The sequence below is a fragment of the Piliocolobus tephrosceles genome, chromosome 13 (genome assembly GCF_002776525.5).
Source record: "Piliocolobus tephrosceles isolate RC106 chromosome 13, ASM277652v3, whole genome shotgun sequence".
Taxonomy (NCBI): domain Eukaryota; kingdom Metazoa; phylum Chordata; class Mammalia; order Primates; family Cercopithecidae; genus Piliocolobus; species Piliocolobus tephrosceles.
In genome coordinates, this window is record NC_045446.1 from 98,526,571 (window position 1) to 98,547,416 (window position 20,846).

At 37.8% G+C, this 20,846-nt stretch overlaps 1 protein-coding gene across 1 annotated transcript in view; it reads left to right on the forward strand.

Moving 5' to 3' along the window:
* DDX10 (DEAD-box helicase 10) overlaps positions 1-20,846 on the forward strand; it is a 278,514-nt gene that overhangs the window by 181,647 nt on the left and 76,021 nt on the right. Inside the window, exon 16 of the mRNA XM_023208194.1 lies at positions 7,542-7,598. Within this exon, the coding sequence (XP_023063962.1) occupies positions 7,542-7,598 (57 nt within the window). The remainder of the gene's footprint in view (positions 1-7,541; positions 7,599-20,846) is intronic.

Here is a 20,846-nt window from a genome sequence, read left to right on the forward strand (position 1 = left end):
AGAATATTGAAAATACTAACAACGGGGTCTAGGGGAAGCTTTACTTCAGGAAGATAGAAAAAGGTGAAAAAACTTTTGACCCAAAGTTACGAATAAGGGATGTGCCTGAATGAATTTTGCATGTGAAAAAAACTTCACAAAATCTATCACATGCTTCTGTATTTAATACATTCCTTTTAATGTGTATCAGTTGTAGAAGATTTTGTAAGCCTTGGCATTTTTTTTCAGTGTGTTCAAAATATTTTATTATAATTTTGGTTTAAAGTATAGGATATTTAATATGTAAGTGAATTCAGTCTTAATGATTCTGTTTGGAAGTAGTTGTTAGCTCTTGCGTTTAAAAGTTAACAGCCTTGAATCATAGCTTTGCATATGCACTCAGTCTTAGTATAGTAGGACTCAGCTACTCATTTTGTCCTACTTGTTTTTCCCTCATACTATTACACCTGTCTTTGAATCATATTTTCATCTACCAGATTATGAAAGCTATATAATTTCTAATGTGATTCAAGTAAATCTTTGTTTTAAAGATTTAGAAGCCGGGCGTGATGGCTCAAGCCTGTAATCCCAGCACTTTGGGAGGCCGAGGCGGGCGGATCACGAGGTCAGGAGATTGAGACCATCCTGGCTAACACGGTGAAACCCTGTCTCTACTAAAAAAAATACAAAAAACTAGCCGGGCGAGATGGCAGGCATCTGTAGTCCCAGCTACTAAGGAGGCTGAGGCAGGAGAATGGCGTGAACCCAGGAGGCGGAGCTTGCAGTGAGCTGAGATCCGGCCACTGCACTCCAGCCTGGGCGACAGAGCGAGACTCTGTCTCAAAAAAAATAAAAAAGATTTAGAAAACTGAGTTATAAAGATTTTTTACATTTATTTTTTATTTTAAAGTTTTATGTTATTTTTAATTGACACATAATTGTATGTATGGGGTACAATGAGATGTTTCATTACAGGTATATATTGTGCAATAATCAACTTAGGCTAATTAACATAACCATCACTTCAAATATTTATCATTACTTTGTGGTGACAACATTTAAGAGTCCACTATTTTCGCTATTTTGAAATACACAATACATTATTATTAACATGGTCACCAAGCTGTGCAATAGATCACCAGAACTTATTCCTCCTGTTGGGTGGAAACTTTGTACACTATGACCAACATCTTCCCTTTGCTCATCTCGCCTGCACCCCTTCCACCCAGTCCTTTGGTAACCACCACTCTACGCTCTACTTCTGTGAGCTCTTATGAAGTCTACTTCTATGAATTAGATTCCGCAGATAAGTGAGACCGTGTGGCATTTACCTCTCTGCCTGGCTTATTTCCCTTTGCTAAACGTCTTCTTGTTGCAAGTAACAGAATTCTGTGTTTTCCTTAAGGCTGATTAGTATTCCGTTGTACATCTATACAGCACATTTACTTGATCCATTGTTTGTTGATGGCCACTTCAGTTTTTCCATATCTTGACTATTGTGAATTAAGTTGCAATAAACATGACAGTGCCGACATCTATTTGACATATGAATTTCAATTCCCTTGTATGTAAGAGGTCTAAAGATCCTAACTGGTTTAAAGTACAAACCAAACCAAACCAAACCATATAGTTTCATGGCATCACTGGGAGGAGAATTCAAGCTGCCTGCTTGCCAAAATGCATAGCGGCTTCTCTGGACTCCAGGGACCCTTCTGTAACTGCCTTGGGTCATTTAGCAGCTTTAGTTGCTCTTCATGAGTTGTCGTTTTAGCCTTTAAGCACTGCTTTCTTCTGAGACCACCCCACCCTTCAGCTTTGTCTGACATTTATAGGTAGCTGTGCTTAAATAGGTCTGTTATTTTTTTTTTCTCTTTAGAACCTCTTGAAACCAATCATTGGAAGTAAAAATAGCAAAAGCTGTAACTTTTGCATATGAAACCATTAGTGAACTAGTAAACTGTAAAGACAAAATGCTACTCTCACATGGAAGCAATGTGGTTTTTTTTTAATTTTTAAATTTTTTTTATTTTTGAGACAGAGTGTAGCTCTGTCACCCAGGCAGGAGTGCAGTGGCGCGATCTTGGCTCACTGCAAGCTCCGCCTCCCGGGTTCATACCATTCTCCTGCCTCAGCCTCCCGAGTAGCTAGGCCCGCCACCACGCCTGGCTAATTTTTTGTAGTTTTAGTAGAGACGGGGTTTTACCGTGTTAGCCAGGTTGGTCTCAATCTCCTGACCTCGTGATCTGCCCGACTCGGCCTCTCAAAGTGCTGGGATTACAGGCGTGAGCCACCGCGCCCGGCCAATGTGTTTTTTAATAATTCAGTCAGAACTGTTGAAAGATAGGCCATGGATCCTATTTTTGAATGATTTTTACTTTAATGGAGTGAAAATCTGCTCTGTATTGTGTCATCATTCTTAGTTCTGAAAGATGACTTGTAGTTAAGGTGATAATATTTGCTATCACAGCTGAGAACAGAGAAAAACAATTCATTATGAAGCTCTTTCATTCCCTTGAAATTCGAGTGCTCTATCTATATCGGATTATGAATTTAGATAACATAAACATGTCAAGATGTGGCTCTGGACTGCTTCCCGAGATGGTACAGCATTACTCTAGGTTCCATTTACTACCAGCTTGAACGTTAGAAAGTTAAGAAAGTATTAAAGGAAGACTTTAGAAAATCTATCTTGTTTTATTGTTGTTGACACATAATTAAGTTGGCATGGAATCCAGTTGACTTAACCATAAATTTGTGTGATAGTCAAGAAAGAGGGAAACTGTAATCAGGCATCTGAGGAATAGTAGCCGCAAGAATATTAACAGTAACAAGTAACACTTACTTAACTGGACCCTGCAGTAAGTTTACATGTACCATCATATTATATGCTAATAATTAACTTCTGAAATCAGTGAGCTAGCATTTTACAGATTATAAAACTAAGACTTTGAAGGGTCAAGTAATGTGTCCAGAACCCTGCAGCTTGCAAACAGCAGCCCTGGGACTCTTACCAAAGTCTTTGTTACTGTTCAGGCTTTATGCTTTTTAACTATTCAGCTGTGTTGCTACCTATGTCAAGCCATCAGACATTCTTTTATAGCACAGTAACTCTGAAGCAATGAGTTAAAAGGTGGATGATCATAAGAGTAGAGGGTATTGAAGAAGAAATGACAAATAATGGAAATTTTTCATGTTTCCAGAACAAGGTCATTGATCTCTAAAAAATTAAAAATAAATTAAGGCTGGGCGCAGTGGCTCACTCCTGTAATCCCAGCACTTTGGGAGGCCGAGGAGGGCGGATCACGTGGTCAGGAGATCGGGACCATCCTGGCTAACAAGGTGAAACCCCGTCTCTACTAAAAACACAAAAATTAGCCGGGTGTGGTGGCGGGCGCCTGTAATCCTACTACTCAGGAGGCTGAGGCAGGAGAATGGCGTAAACCCAGGAGGCGGAGCTTGCAGTGAGTCAAGATCCTGTCACTGCACTCCAACCTGGGAAACAGAGCAAGACTCCATCTCAAAAAAAAAAAAAAAAGAATAAATTAGATGTTGTGGTTAGTAGTATAGTTTAAGACTCCATACTAATACCACTGTTTCCTGAATGTTCATTGTATAGCTATATGTGTACATACACTAGTGCCAGAATCCATTTTACCATAGCTATGGCCATTTAAGAGTCTAAAGTAAGAGAGCCAGAGACTGGTCTGGCTCACATGGTCCTTATGAAATTTTACTAAGATCAGAAGTGTCATCTTGAGGACAAGAGACTCAGCATCTGGTGCCTAATTCTAAAATGGATGTTGTGAATGAAGCTTATTTATAGAAAAGAATACAAGATCCTTTTCTTTACAACCCTTTTTCTTCCTAGTTTCAGCCCTTCCACTGTCACAACCAGGTTTATTATTAAAATGGAAGCCAACCTGTTACTACAGAACCTTTGCCTACCATTTGGAGATGTCTGCCTGGGGAGGTTTCTGTTCTTACTCCCACAAGCTTATACCATCTAGTGACATTTAGCTCAATATCTTGGTGTTTGGGCTGTCTTTATATCCAGCATCAAAAATGAGACAAATATTCAGAATTACATAAATCTGATCTATTTTCATGCTTTCTTTGGCTTTTTTTTTTTTTTTAAACCATGTGGTGTTGGAGAGGTGGGTTGGGTATTAGGTTGATGGTGAATAGTTAGAGATTGGGGTTGAGGAGCAGGGAGCAGTTTGCTGCCAGTGGAATCAGGGAGTCTGATGGGATTAAGTTATAAACTGCAAAGGGCAATGGTCTATATCTGTTTTGCCCATTATATGTATCCAGAGCCTACCATGTGGTTGGGTAAATATTCAAAGGATTTAACTAGTGAATCAGTGTTTCCACATCAATTTGTTTTTCTCATTCTGTCTTCATATCCTTGTTATAGTTGTTACAGATTTATTCATAGAAGTCCACTTTTTTCATGTCATTCAAGCAAAACTCTGTAAAATAGATAACAGATCAGAGAACCTTGTTGTGTTCAGTTCCTGGGAAGGAATTAGGTTTACTGGAATTTTGTTCTTGGAGGGCAGGGGATATCTTTGGGACATAACAATTCTCATAATCTTTCTTTTGTTCACTTTTGTTAAGCCAGTTTTCTTTTTTGAAAAATAGGTTATTCTAATACTGAAGTAAAGATACATGTCCCCTTCTTCTTTACGTGATAGCTGGGGACTCAGTTCCTTACCAAACTGACACAGTTGCCTGAGAGTCATGCAAATGGATTATACTTCCATAACCTCCAAAAATGAGTCTTACTTTCACATTACAAATTTTCAAGTATCACCCTAGAATGAAAAAGTTTAAATTCGTAGTCCTGACTGCTCATGAAATTCATATTTCATGGTACTTTCTTTTCTGGAAGCTAAGGACCTATAGTGTGTGAGAATCCAAAAGAAGTATAATATCTATAAAGGGAGGATTTTATACCTTGAAATTTGATTTTCTGTTTTTCTGTCCCTTGTGAATTTGATTTTCATTATTGAATTTCATGCTCCCCTTATAGTTAATCATTTTGTAGCATGGCAGAACTAAAGATAACATTTTGCCTTCTTTTTTGTAGCATAAAGTAGTTTTTGGTACCAGGATGTCCTCAAAAACAAAATAGGAAAAATAAAGGATTTAAAGCATTTGAGCCACACCTAATTAAAAGGGGAGGAGGACTTCAGTTACTGAATCTAATGAAATTCACTTATACTTTTCTCCTGAAGTGACTATACTCCAGCCTTTTATCTTTATGTTTTGTCATATGTCATAACTGTCTTTAAAATATTTTTTTCTTATCCCCACAAAGAATATATTCATTTTCTAAGTTTTGAATTATGATATATCTACTTTCAGTTCTTTTGCTTCTCTCTCAATGTTTACTCTTGGCTCTTTTCAGACAGAGTACTAATAAAGCTTTTTCAGATAAGAAACATTTTCTAATGATTCACTTCAAATTATTTTCTTTTAGTTTTACTCAGTATTAAAAATTTGTCATTAGTGCATTTGTTTCATGTCTTGGTAACATTCGCTTCATGTTGTAAAAGTCTTTGGATATCTCTTGTCTGTCTGAAAATTTTGGTAGAAAATTTAAAAGGGAAAATTATGTTATCTGCATGTACATATAAATTCTGATAGCCAATTTAAAGCTGAAATTTAAAATATCTTTTAGTGACTATAATGAATTAATATTGGAATTCAGTAAAAGTAGAAAATTGGCCATTTTTTTCTGCTATGATTAAAATGACTAAATGGAAAACCTCGGCATGGTTATGTTTGCTTGAGTAGAAAGGATTTTTCTGATGTGAATATATTGAATTTATTCTTTGCAACTTTGAAGTGCCATTTTCAGACACTGATGTGTTGAAGGAAGACCAGTTGTTGAATAATTACAACAAAAATTTGTATGACTTTTAAATGTGATCAGTTACCTGTTTCTTCTGCACAGAAGACTGACAAAAATTAATTAATGTCTATAAAATGCTGTCAGGAAAATAAAAAATGCTATCAGGATGAAAAGACCTGTATGGTAGCAGACTATTTATAACGATAAAGGAAGTGGCAACATTTGTCTAAAACATACTGATACGGATACAAATACTACCTACGAACCTACAAAGTGAAGTCAGTATTCCAGTGGAGGAATATGAAGTGTAGTGGTGTGCTAGATTTGAGGGAGTGAGAACTTCGGCTCCCCAGGCCCAGTTTAATCCCAAGTCCATCACTTACTATGTGTGACATCAGGCAAGTTACTTAGTTACTTTGATCTTCCATTTTTCATCTATAGAATGGGAATAGTAACACCTTATAAGTTCTATTACATAGGTTTAAAAAGATAAAAAACCAAATCGTTATATGAAATGCCTAGCACATTGTTGATACTTAATAATTCTGAGCTATTTCTGTTGGTAAGAAAATGACATAGTAATGTGCTAATGGACAAATAAATTTTTATGAAAGTACAATTTTTTTCCTCTTTGCAGTTACTTGATATTTTGTATAGCTATAGTCTTAACATTAGTGTAAGCAGCAAAACACTCAAGTCCTTGCAATCTTCGTAGAATAACATGAAATATAGTTATATTTCATTGTAGTGTCTAACACAGGAAAACTCTGCCTAGAGGGTGGGGTGGGAAGAGAAGGGAGATAAAGTTACAAATATGTGTATCCACAAGCTAAAGCCAGCTCAAATGAAGTGTTAATTATGATCAGTTATATCACATTTTTTCTTTAATCTTGTTTTGCTTCTTTCATGTATTTTGTCGTCTGCTAATGCTCAAAGAAAGCCTGTGATTGGTGCCAACTTAATTTAGGAACAAATTGTTTAGAAACTGCCATTCATTAAGTTATTTTTCCCCACAACTTGGGGAAGCATTGAGATTATTCTAATTTAGTGGCAGAACATCTTTTATAATCTCATTAGAGAACCATTTCAGGGATAAAGTTTGATAATCACTATTGCATTAATTGGCTGCTTGCTAAAATAATACTAGTTATTATTTTCTTCTGTTTTTAAAGTCACATCTGTTAATGTTTAGCCCCCAAATGTTAACATTTTTATTTTTATTAGAATGTATCGCAAAAAAGCACTAGATTTGGCACATAAAGACCCAGGTTTGAGATCGATCATTTTCTAAAGAAGCTCTTTGATAATAAGCAACCCAAAAGCTTTCTGAGTTTTTCTTTTTTCTCCTTTGCATTTCCTTCCACTGAACTTGGTTTCTAGAACTTCCAAGTAATCACTAGGATGTGTCTCTTGTATAATCGTACATTATGTCTTACCTGTCCTGTTAGTGTGTGTTTTATTTGAAAGTCAGTACTAACCATTGCATAGCCAGAGTAAGTGATAGAACTGGGATTTGATTCCAGATCTGTCTGACACATTTTTAATGATTCATGAATACCTATGCCAATCCCATAGTCAGTAAATATTTGTTGAAAAATGAATGTCACATATTAGTTAGCTTTAGGGAACAAAACTGTAATGAATATGTACTCTGTTTTATACCTAATTATATGCTGCTAATTTTTCTCCTCTTCCTTGTCTCCAGGAGAAAAGACTGAAAGAAAGGGAAGCCAGAAGAGAAGCCAACAAGAGGCAAGCAAAGGTAAGGGTTTATATACATTTATTTTTCCAAGCTCTATTAAGGTAGAATTGATAAAAGCATTTTATATTTTGGCAAGAACAATGCTTGTAATGTTAAAATGGAATTTAAATCCTCTTCTTTTCAGTATGGATTTTATATGTCATTTGTATATCATGATATTCCAGTTGGATTCAAGCCCATGCAGCCTTCTATTCACTTTCTTGTATTCATCTGTTTCCTCTCTGGTGCAGGCTGAAAAATACCTAAGATAATTTGTTACTGGGTTTGCCTCGTTTACTCTACCACTTTTTCCCATTGTATTTTGTGTCTACTAAATACAAAAGGCAGTTGACTCTGTGGGCCAGGCCTGATAGAATTTTCATCTGTATCATCTTCAGGTAGACAGCCCATGTGAACCCAACCTGATAACAGGTAACTTTGAAAGCATCAGTTCAGCTCTTAGAATCTAGGGGAAAAGCATTCTGTATCTCCCACTTTTACTATAGTCTGTAGCTGATACTTTTCAGCGAATACATATGTACAGTTTTCCTCAAGTATGTATGTATAATTATAAACACCGTCCACGTGCAGCTATGATTTTTATATAATGTGTTTGTCACTGAGAAGTGTTCAGCTTCTGCATTCTGAGGACATTTAGTAGAAATGATTTCCTAGAACTAGGGCCCAATAACGTATGTCATTTCTCATGCTGTATCTCATTGTGCTGTTTCTGACTAGCCATGATTTCCTCTTGACAATTAGCAAAGCTCCAACTCCCTTGAGGAGGCCCTTAATATTCTTTGTCATTTTTTTTTCTGTGCTGGCCATAGCACTTAGAGAGCAAGTCAGAGATGATAACTCATGCTATAGTTCTGAAGTGGGAAGCAATTATTCTACAGTGTAAGATGAAAAGACTGCTTATATTCAGTATTAAATATCACTCTGTCTTCAAAGGTGCCCGAAAACGAGAGCTCCAGTGTGTGCAGCCTGACTGCTAAATAAGGTGGTGGCTTCTGCTTATGCTTTAAAGTGCAAGCGTGAACCACCATGGCAGGGATACTAGATCTCGGAGGCTGTAGTGGGAAGGATTGAAATTTAAGAAGAAAATCTTAAATCTAATAAAAGCATTTGATATTTATGAATATTGCATGTTCAGCATAAAAATAAACCTATTTTATTTCACTAAGAAGCTCTCATTTCTGCATATATAAATGTAAGATGAAAGATATAATCTAGAGCCAAAGAAAGCCCTGTTACTGTATTTCTTTTGTTTTTATTCATGCATATTTCTATATATCACTAAATATGGTTTATTTTTTATATTTACTGATGCTGTATGCTCAATTTTTTTTTCCCCTAGTGGTTTAAGCTGTAAGAAATTGCTCTCACCCTTGAGCTATCCTCCTGGAAACCTCTTCTTTTATTCCCCCATAAATTGATGTGTATATTTGGTTTTAATACTGTGTCTGCTGGGGAAATGAAAAAATGGTAAAGTCGTGAGAATCAGGCATTTTCACTGGGGACTGATCTCTGAAGTGAACTCCTTACGCCAGACTCTCCCTTCCATTTCCCACTCCCCTTCCGTGTTTGTGCTGTGTGTTTATTTCCTGACATCTAAAAAAGGAAGAAGATTTTTCTTGTCAAGAGAAGGTCTCGTTTCTGTATAACCACTAAGGATCGGACTAAGAACAGAAGGAAGAGCTGACATGGCTTTGCAGCTCAGCCAGGAGCTTTAAATAGACAGAGGCTGTGTTTTATTATTGCTCTGAATAGTTTAGCTACCTCCATTTCACAGCCCTTGTCTGAGTGCTCAGAGATGGCAGCCCTTTTGTAAGAGTGATATTACCAGAGGGATCAGTGGCTGGTTTGCAGCCAGGACTCAAACATTCCTCAAGACACTGAGGACTTTCAGCAATGACAGGTTCAGGCTGACTGACAGAGCCCAAGGAATGAGCTCAAACCAACCTTTTGCACCTAGCTTCCTTTCAAATGAAAGTGACAGGGGGTGAAGGCTCTCATGGCTTTTGAGGTGCCTTTTGGAAGCAGACCCAGAAGATATTATTTGGAAACACTTGGTAAAGGGACGATGGCACAAATTTCTGTGATATGTAAGGAGAAATATGATGTAAACTATCAGGTTTCTCTCAGTGTGTGTACTTCAAATGACAGATGTGACTTAGTTTTTGAGTACACTTTGTCTTCTCGTTGATCCTCTTCTGTAAACCTGATCATTGTGTTACTTAGGTTGTTGCCTTCTGAATCACTTCAGTCAGATTCCAGCTAGAGCATCCCTTTGATCCCTGAACCTACAAGATATCCAGAAGGTATTTTAATGGTCAAAGAAAGTGGTACTTGCAGACTTAATTTACCAGGAAATGTAGTCATAGCTGTTTATAGCTATTCTAAGCAATCACTGCATAGAAACTGAAAGTGTAAGAAAGGGAGGACTCACATAGCTGTCTTTCTACCTTGTTTTGTGTTTTGTGCAGCAAACATCATTTTATTACACAAGGAAGGATATAAAGGACACGGTATTTTTTTTTGGGGGGGGGTTAGTGTTTGAGTGAAGTTTAATGGAATTATCTTTATTTCCCAGAAAAGAGAAAACTTCATGTGAATTTTCAGTTTTAGAAATGATGATTACTGGTAATCTCTTCTCTGGCATATTGAAAGTATTTCTAAGAAAAATTGCTTTAAGGTATGAGTAGGATAAACTAAAGTTGGAATGGACCTCTCAGGAATCTGATACGACTTTTTGTTAAAAGATAGATCTAAGTTCTGCCTAGATTATGTTATGTGCAGAATTGGGAATGGAAGATAAATATGGAGCTGAAACTGTTACAAAGGTTTGCTGGGTACCTAATAGTGGTTTGGGAAATATAGGTCTTTTGGGTATCAAAACTTTCTTTAGCAGAGAAATATTTGAACTGCACAATAGAATTGTTTTTACTTTAGCTAACAAGATGTCATATATTCTTATGACCTAGAGATTTTAAACTAAGATCCAGAAAAATACTTGTAGCAGTGATCAATAGACCACATTGCTTTTTGGGTTCAGGGAGGTTACATAATCCTGGAATACAGCTTTATCTCATTATCTAACTAAATTTCCTTTTGCTTTGAGGGTCACAAGTGCCAGTAGGAGTCCTTGGTTGCTGGAATGATTTTGTAGAAATGTAAGGAAAAGGAACAACAGTGCTAAAACTTGGGGAAATAGATCCTCAGAAATATCTCAGTACTGTGCTACTTTTGAAAAGAACGTGTGATTTTTATTTATTTATTTATTTATTTATTTATTTATTTATTTTTTAAGTTGGAGTCTTGCTTTGTCACCCAGGCTGGAGTGCAGTGACGCGATCTTGGCTCACTGCAACCTCCACCTCCCAGGTTCAAGCGATTCTCCTGCCTCAGCCTCCTGAGTAGCTGGGACTACAGGCACCCACCACCACGCCCAGCTAATTTTTTGTATTTTTAGTAGAGACAGAGTTTCACCATGTTAGCCAGGATGGTCTTGATCACCTGACCCCATGATCCGCCCGCCTCGGCCTCCCAAAGTGCTGGGATTATAGACATGAGCCACCGCACCTGGCCAAAAGTGTGATTTATTAAACAAAAGTCTGAGGCTGATGAAATTGAACACTGACTATAAAGGAGCAAAGAGTAGGAAAGAGCTCAAATACTTAAAATAGTTAAAAGTTGCTTTGACTGTATTAAAAATGATTATAGTTCATAGTTTTTAGGTGTGGGGAAAATTAATATGATGTCCTACATTTCGAGGTTGAAGTTTTATAGACATTGTACATTTTTACTTGTTTTTATTTTCTGGTTTGTATTGTGTTTTTATTTATACTTAACAAATATTAGTTTTAGGTAACAGTTTCTTGAATACCTAAGGTAATCTCTGTACTAACAGAAAAGTAGTGTTGAAGTTAGAGCTCTCAGAATAGGAGGTCTGAAGAAGTGGTAGTTATTTAATTTTAAAACTCTAGGCCGGGCGTGGTGGCTCATGCCTGTAATCCCAGCACTTTGGGAGGCCAAGACGGGTGGATCACCTGAGGTGAGGGGTTCAAGACCAGCCTGGCCAACATGGCAAAACCCTATCTCTACTAAAAATACAGAGATTAGCCGGGCGTGGTGGTATGCACCTGTAATCCCAGCATACTTGGGAGGCTGAGGTGGGAGAATCACTTTAACCCAGGAGGTGGAGGCTGCAGTGAGCCGAGATTATGCCACTGCAGTCCAGCCTGGGTGACAGAGCGAGACTCTGTCTCAAACAAAACAAAACAAAACAAATAAACAGACCAACAACAACAACAACAACAACAAAAAAAACCTTAAAAAACTCTAGTAGACTTGAGAGATGCCCTGGACTGACTTTCTAATCTACTGGTCTTCAATGACTTTTTCTCTGACCAAACAGTAGTTTCATAAAGAAAAGCTAGCTTTATTCATTTGATATTTTGTTCTTCCTACTTTTTTGGTGTTAAAATATCCTTTCATTTATGAAATGATACTGATAATTTTTAAAAAGTCTTATTATTTGGCAAAGTAAAAACCCATTTCACCCCTTTAAAATCTTTTTTGAGCTTTTTCGGATCCATGAAATTGAAGAGCGAGTGTGGCAGCCACTGATCTACTTCAGTGGTTTTCAGTATTATATCGAGTGACCTATGGACTCTCCTCTCCACCCCCCACCCCACCCCCCACCCCCTGCATGAGAGAGTTACTTGGGCAGGGCTCTAGGGTTCCATTTAGTCCTCATCCAGACCAGCTGAACTTTATTTTCCTCTTTACATTTTGAGCTTCCAGGGAAGATTTTGTTTGAAATACTGTTTTCCTTAAATGTATACATACATAGCTAATACTTTAAAAGTACCCAAATAAGTTAGGGCTGAAAGCAAGTGAATGACTTGCCTAATGTCATAGCTTCTTTGGTGGCAGAACTGGTATATGCCCCCAGGTCTCCTGAATCTTCATTCCCTGTTGTTGTTTATTGTCCTATGCTCTTTCTGTATGTTGCTTTTTTTTTCTTTTTCTATACAAAAACAAATGTCATCCATGATCCATGATCTAACAACTAGTCATAGAAAATTACTAATAGCAAATACCTTTAGTAAGGAAAGAACTCTGGGCTGAGGTCTAAAAAGCAGGCTATGTCTCAAACTTTCTGGGTGGCTGGGGACATGCCATTTATCTATCTGGGCCTCTTGTCAGCATATGTAAAAGGTTACCCCTTTCATGAAGGTTTTTCTGACTCTCTGACATCCTACGGGCTCCTGCTTTTGGAACTACTCCCGTGGTCCCCTGTCTAGAGCACCTCCAATAATTACAGCGCTGATGTGGTTGCACTTCTCTCTGTCTTTGGCTCTGGCTCTGGCTCTTACTTTCCTTTGTATTCCTATCGCTCATCACAGTGCTTGTCGGCTGAGGGCAGGCTTTCTGGCTCATAGTTGGCCATCTCCTCGTAAACAGTGCTGAGGTCACTCATGTTTTATCTTTTATTTTGTAGATGAGGAAATTGAAGCTTAGGAAGTTGAAGTAACTTTCCCAAGAATATTCAGCTAGGAAATGGCAGAGCCAGGATGCAAAGCTGCTTTATATGACTCTGAAGCCTTGACTCTGAAGCATTAGGACCATAGGTCATTTCCAAGGTAGTCAAGAATATTCACATTCCAGAGTATTAAAAGCTGAAGCAGAAGTTGCAAGTAAATATTTCTTCTCCTGAAATTGCTCTCCTTAGCCACAATTAGTTCTCTTTTACAAGTGGCTACATTAGGAAACAGAACATCAAGAAATAGAACAGAACCGTAGGCAGATACAGATTATTGTGCATCTCCTATTAGTTACTATAAAATCTCACTGGAATCCCAGCAGCTTAATATTTTCTTACAGATTAAATATTAGGAAACATTTACCATTACTTCCAGCCCATGAAGACCAGTTAAACATACCATATTCTCGTATCTTCTTGATTTTTAAATTGTATACACATTTTCCCTCTGCCTAGGATGTCTCCTTCATTGCTTTTTCTTCTGAACTGTTTCCGTTTTGAAGCCTTTTCTGCCTCCTTCAGGTCGACTCAGGAAATTCTTCCTTTCTGGACCACCGGACTTCGTGTACATCATTCTGCTGTGTTGCTTGGTGATTGTCTCTCATCACTAGACTGTAAACTCCTTGAGAGCAGCAGCTGAATTTTTTTCATGGTTGGCACATAATAAATGCTCTGTAGATATGTGACTCAGTGAAATGCAACGATATTCATTCTTAAAGTTAACATTTTACTTGTTAATGCTATACAGTAAATTCCCATTCTGCCAGACTGGATGTATCTAACACACTCAGCCCTTTCCAAGTTGCTACTTCCCTTCTACCCCATCTTGTGTTAAACAAATCCATGAATTTGTATTAAGATGATAGATTCTTAATATTAAAACAATGTAGTAAACTCTATAGGCAGTCACAATTCCATTGGAATACTTTACACATGTCCTATTTGCGAAGAATTTAATGAATTCTTAAAGGATGAGTTGTCCTAAGATGTGCATATTGATTTTGCCTTTCTTCCTTCCTTTTATCTAACTTCGAGCTCCTCAAGTTGCATGTGGAAAACTGAGTGTGTGGTACTCTCTGGGTGGTAAAAGGGATAGTCTAGGGTAATTTGATATGTTGATTTTCACCTTGCCTGTCAACTTTGGAATTGAATGCTCATGGAAGTTGTGACTTCACTCTGTAATGCGATTCCTTGCCCATAAATATTTGTTGATTGACCGAAAAAGTGGATCCTGCTAAAATTTCTTTGTTGACAGTCTCATGGTGAATGTTGCATTTGATGCCGTTGAACATGAGTAGCCTGAATAATTGTGACCTTATTCAAATGTGGTTAGATTGTAGGAGAGCTAGCACTCAGATCCAGGTCGGATTGCACTCCTTGACTCTGCAGTGGGTGTTAAGGATGATCGTAAACCTGTTCAGGGCAGCCATTAATTCTGAGAATAAGAGGAAATTTTTCAGGAAACAAGTCAAACCTGTTGTTTTTACACTTGGAGTATTATACCAGATTCATTTAAGGCAGAATTTTAATGACTGTGTCAGAATGTGTTTATTCTAATACTTCTTAGAGAACTAATGTTTGATGTTAGAGTCAGAGTACTGTTTCTTTTATTAAACTTGCAAAATGTACTAACCAGATAAAACTTGAGGAAAACAGATTCATAATAAATTTGAGTAAGGTGTTAGAAAAAAAGGGCTATGTGTGTGTATATCCCTTTGTTTATGTTGTAGAAAGTAGTTGTATTATTAATAGTCTGCTCAGTTGGGTGGTCATTTAGATCCTTTCCAATGAAACGGCCTAAACAGTAAATCAATCCAGGTGATGCCCTTTATACTTCATCATGGTTTATTCAGCTTGTGTCAAGTTAGAGATAATTTGACATTTATATACTTGAGTTAGGGATTTATAGGCACATCTAGCAGAACAAATTAACTGTATTTGAATCATGGTGGTCAGTTTCATTATGTGGCTGAGTCTGTTATTCCACTGGTTACATGCTCTACTATGTAGAGAACTGGGTATGTGTGGATGTGACCATCATGATTGTGGAGACTGATACTTACAATCATTTGCCTATATTTTTGTATGTATTAGCATTCATTAATGGTCTAAATGATGGGAATTCTTTTGAGTGTTAGTAGTCATTACTGGCTGCTGTAAGATTATATCATCATAATTTCTGATATAGTACACAAAAGTCTCAAAGTTGGAAAAAACATGTAGATTCTTTCCTCCTTTCTTCTTCTTCCTAATATTTTGCTTCATAACTCAGAATCCTGTTGCTTATGTGAAGAAATAGAGGCAGGGCTAGAGAACTATTATAAGACTTACTTTTAGTAATTCTCAGCCTCTGGTACAAGAATCTGTGTGGGTTTTCCTTGTTATTACTAGGAATTTCTAAAATTCTCAGCATTGACTCTATCTATGCCATACATATATATTATCATTCCTTAAAAGTATGTAAAGGCTGTATTAAGATTAACAAAATAGGAACTTGTTTGTTTTGCTAAATTCAGAGTACTTTTCTGTCTTTTGTTTTCTTAAATGACATATATCACTGTAGAATTATCATCTTGTAAATAGTTTGATGTTAAACATCTTCCTCTACTGGAAAAGATTGAGAGCACTGCCATATGGTATGTAAGCAGAAACAGCCATACTCTTAACACTTAGTCAGAATTGAAGACAGTCAGTCATAGGGAGGAAGAAAAGAGGGGGAAGATGGGGCGGAGGAGGAGGAGGAGGATGCCACTTTTTTTCTCTTTTTTCTTTTTTTTGTGAGACAGAGTCTCACTTCATCACCCAGGCTGGAGTGCAGTGGTGTGACCTCAGCTTACTGCCACCTCCACTTCCCAGGCTGGAGTGATTCTTGTGCCTTACCCTCCCAAGTAGGTGGGACTACAGGCACATGCCACCTTGCCCAGCTAATTTTTCTATTTTTAGTACAGACAGGGTTTTGCCATGTTGGCCAGGGTGGTCTTGAACTCCTGACCTCAAGTGATCTGCCCGCGTTAGCCTATCAGAGTGCTGGGATTGCAGGCATCATCCACTGTGCCCGGCCACCACTATTTCTTAAAAGGAAGGGAAGGCTCCATTTCCTCCATATCTTAAAGGAGAAAAAAAGTCAGTAGGAAAAGGAAATAATAGAGATGGAACACAGAAAAAGAACAGACATAAGTTTCCTACTGTGCTAGTTGATACTGTTTGTGAACTTGATTGGACTGAAGCATACAAAGTATTGATCCTGGGTGTGTCTGTGAGGGTGTTACCAAGAGAGATTATGTTTGAGTCAGTGGACTAGGGAAGGCAGATCCATCCTTAATCTCGTGGGCGCAATCTAATCAGCTGCCAGTGAGTATAAAGCAGGCAGAAAAACGTGTAAAGGAGAGACTGGCCTAGCCTCCCAGGCTACATCTTTCTCCCTTGCTGGATGCTTCCTACCCAGATAAATTACCTGTTGTGACTGCCCTGGACATGCCTGCCTACCAGACATCTGATCTCGTAAGACCATTATTAAAGTCTCACTTTTGCTGTTCTTTGTGCCTCTAAGTCCATTCTTTGGGTTTGGACCGGTGAGTGTGTTTCTCACAGCAGCACTAAGTATCACTGTCAAAGATTAGAAATAACCTAAATTGTAGGGTAGATAAATTGTGGCATAGTCATATGACGAATTGTTATATAGCTATGAAGGAATTACTGCTACATCCAATAACGGACAAATTTTGGAAACATGGTATTGAGCAAAAGATGCCAGACAGAAGAGTAACTACTGTGATACTCTATTTACATAAAGGTTTTTTTGTAAAAGCAAAACTAATATTTGGGGTTAGAGTTTACCTTTGAGGAAAAGAGGGAGTGATTACTGGGAAGGAGCATGAAGGGGGGCTCCTAGAGAACTTGAGAGTGTTCTAATTTCTTAATCTGGGTGGTAGTTTCATGGGGTATATTTACTTTATGAAAATTCATCAAGCTGTAAGCCTATGGTTTGTGCACTTTTTTTGAGGTATGCCATACTTCAATTAAAGCTCAGGAGTTTGAGACCGGCCTGGGCAACATGGTGAAACCCCGTCTCTACTAAACCCCGTGTCTCTCTCTCCCTTTCTTTCTCTCTCTCTCTCTCTCTCATCAATCTAATCAACAAGGTCTCACTCTGTCGCCCAGGTTGTGGTTTAGTGGCACTATCATAGCTCATTGTCAACTTGACCTCCTGGGCTCCAGCAATCCTCCCGCCTTAGCCTCCTGAGTAGCGAGGACTATAAGAATGTACCACCAAATCTGGCTAATTTTTTATTTTTATTTTTGGTAGAAACAGGATCTCTATGTTGACTAGGCTGGTCATGAACTCCTGACACCAAGTGATCCTCCCACCTTGGCCTCCCAATGTGCTGGAATTATAGGCATGAGCCACTGAGCCTGGCCAAAGATTACTTTTTAAAAATGGGGAAGATGAGATCTCTTTATATACTTTCAGCCTAGATATTTTAATCTGTAGATTCAGGAAAATAATATATTATGGATAACTCTTGTAATTCTAGAAGCATTAGGAGCCTCAGTCCCTGGAGTCATTCATGTTTTATGAAAGCTATGAAAGACAATTAATAATTCATATTCTTCAAATACACATTTCTTTTAAAATCCCCTTGTTCCAAGAAGTGTGATGTTTGACCTCCTAAAACTTAAAAAACAATTTCCCCTAAATGAGAAAATGAGCTTTATTTTGACTTTGGTGTAAATTAAAATGAAAAAAATTGTATTTTTTAAATAAGGAGGAGCGTAGTCATCATTATGCTGTTCAGAGACATTTAACCTCCTCCCCATCCCAGTGAGTTTTAGTTTCTGCTCTAAACTTATGAGGTGATGTGGTGGCCTTCGAATGTTGTGGAGATCTCTACTCTTCATGCTGTCTGATAGGACACTAAGAGCTGTTGAACTGGCATTTATTTAGAATAAAGGAACACAAGGGTGATGAAAGGGACATTGGTCTGAGTGATCATTATATGTGACTACTGTAACTTTATAAATTGAAATAGATGAATAGTAACTGACCATAGAAATTCAGAAACATACAAAGCTTGAAAGATCATCTAATAAAGAAGTGACTATTTTCCCATGAGGAGACATATTCATTTGACTTACCTCATTCTTACCGTAGATTCTGGTTATTTTTTATTTTTCCATGTGCATCTTATGTGAATTAGATATTTATTTCTTTCCTTTCACTATCTACAGGCTAAAGGTACTTAGTATCTGTAATGTACCTTATTTATTTTTCCATGCACATCTTATGTGAATTAAATATTTATTTCTTTGCTTTTACCATCTATAGACTAAAGGTACTTAGTATCTGTAATGTACCTGGACTCTGTCTGGTCAGGTACTAAGAGTTTATGATATTATTAAGGGGGAAGTAGGCACTTTTTGTTAATGTAGCCTCATTTTTGTCTTTACTTGAGGGAATAAATCTTTTATAAGATTCCAGATAAAATGTTAAGCTTGGAAAATGCTGCAGAAATGTTATATACATGATCTAAAAGTTCTTTTATCAAGAATTCTATCGCTTATCTGTCTTTGAATTATAAGATGATTACTGCTAGAATTAAGACCAATTGTTTTATTTTACCTATCTTGATTTTCAGCTGTGTACATTAGTTTTCCCCCTTACTACAGACACATTTGATTTTTATTTCATAAAATTATCTCATTTCCTTCAGTTGGAAATGATACATATTCTCAAGCTCATCCATTTATTTATATTAGCACAGCTTTCTTTGGAAAGTGTATTATTGGAAGACTTCATCCTCATTTAATTGCTTTTAACATGAGTCGTACGTGTCTGAATTCTAAACACGACTGCTATTGATCCCAGCCTCCTGGCATCCATCCAACCGTAAGATTTTTGCCCCACTCAGTAGAGCTAGTAGTACATGATGTTTTTGTGGTTGGTGCTTTGAGGAGAACAGAAAGTGAGAGAAGAAAAAAAAATATTGTCCTCTCTAAGCAGAAGAGAAAAATGAGAATGAATGGGACTAGAGTCCATATTGTGAGTTCATCAGTAATGCTAGATCAGATTTTGGGCTTCAGTTCATTCAGCCTTTATCATTTACTGCCAAGTTGTTAGAGCTCTCCTAAAAGAGCATTAGGTTTGAAAAATAGGAGGTCCAAATTCAGTTCTTGACAGTAAGCTTTGGAATCCAAGGCAGTCATGTTTCCTCCGAGCCTCAGTTTCCTCTTTAGAATAACAGTAGTGGTATTGCCTGCATTGCCAACCTTCCAGGGTTCTTGTGAAGATAATACATGTGTAAGGACTTTGTGAGCTATGAATCACATTAAAAAATGTGAGCCATGATTGATCAGCATTAGTATATGTTGCCTTTTTAGGCAGGTTCGTTCTCAGATACTTAGGATCTAAACCAGTGGTTCAATCAGGGCTGGAAATCACTGAAAGATATCTCACAGTGCACATATCTAGCTTCCTCTATCCTCACCCTTCTCCCATCAGAATGACTGGGGTAGGGGACTTATTTACGTGTGTTCATGCAGTATATATGTATAATTAAGATACTACTACCACCCCATTAAGAACCAGTGATCTATATTCATATATAGAATCAACTTCTATACTTTTTTTTTTTTTTGGTGACAGGGTCTTACTCTGTTGCCCAGGCTGGAGTGCAGTGGCGTGATCTCGGCTCACTGCAGCCTTGACTTCTTGGGCTCAAGTGATTCTCCTACCTCAGCCTCCTGAGTAGCTGGAACCACAGATATATGCCACCACACCTGGTTAATTTTGTTTATTTTTTTGTAGAGATGAGATCTGTTTTGCCCAGGCTGGTCTCAAACTCCTGGACTGAAGTAATCCTCTTGCCTCAGACTTCCAAAGTACTGGGATTACAGGTGTGAGCCACCGTGCCTGGCAACTTGTATACTTCTTACAACCCTGAGGTGCTAGACCTTTTCCATTTTTGGGTTGGCTACACTCCCATGGCAGAATGTCTACTAGAAGATAAGAGGGTAAATGTAAGCCCAGTCTCTTAAATTATTTACAAACCCAGCATGAGCAAGCTCTAGTTGTCCTTCAGTGTACCTGATTGCAGGCAGTCTGGCAGCTGTTGTTCTTAGCCTGAACCCTTTTCAACACCATGTAAAACCAATGCTGGGATATAAGGGCATCAGAATATGAGAGATACATTGCCAAGAGCCTTGTAAAACACAAGGGGCAGCAGGATTTGGTTTGTTCTTGGTGGGTATACATGTAAATCCTGTTGTGTTTAGCTCAGTGTTGGAAGGAGAGAATGCTTCGAGTGACCACACTGGGAGAGAGTGGCCCTGGTGCATTAGGTGGAACCAGTGCTGACATAGAGGGTCCGACAGTCTGGGACTCTGATTTCTAATCCTGGTGGTAGCAGTAGATCACTGTGTGGCCTTAAGAAAAATCTCTTAACTATGCTCCTTGAAGTGTTCAGGACTGTATATCCTTTTAGCTCTACAATTCTGATTTCTGTTTTTCAGGAGGTGATGATCTATCATTTTTGTATCCTTTGTAACCTTCCCATGTAGTATTTTCGAGGTGTGTCACTTATTCTGAATAGTATGTTTACCAGTGATTGAAATACAGCAGGAGACTAACCATTTCAGTAGAAAGGATTTGATTGGTCTCCTTGGGGCTTTTGGAAAGTGTAAGATTGGGGAGGGTCTTACCAGTTTTTTTTTTTTTTACT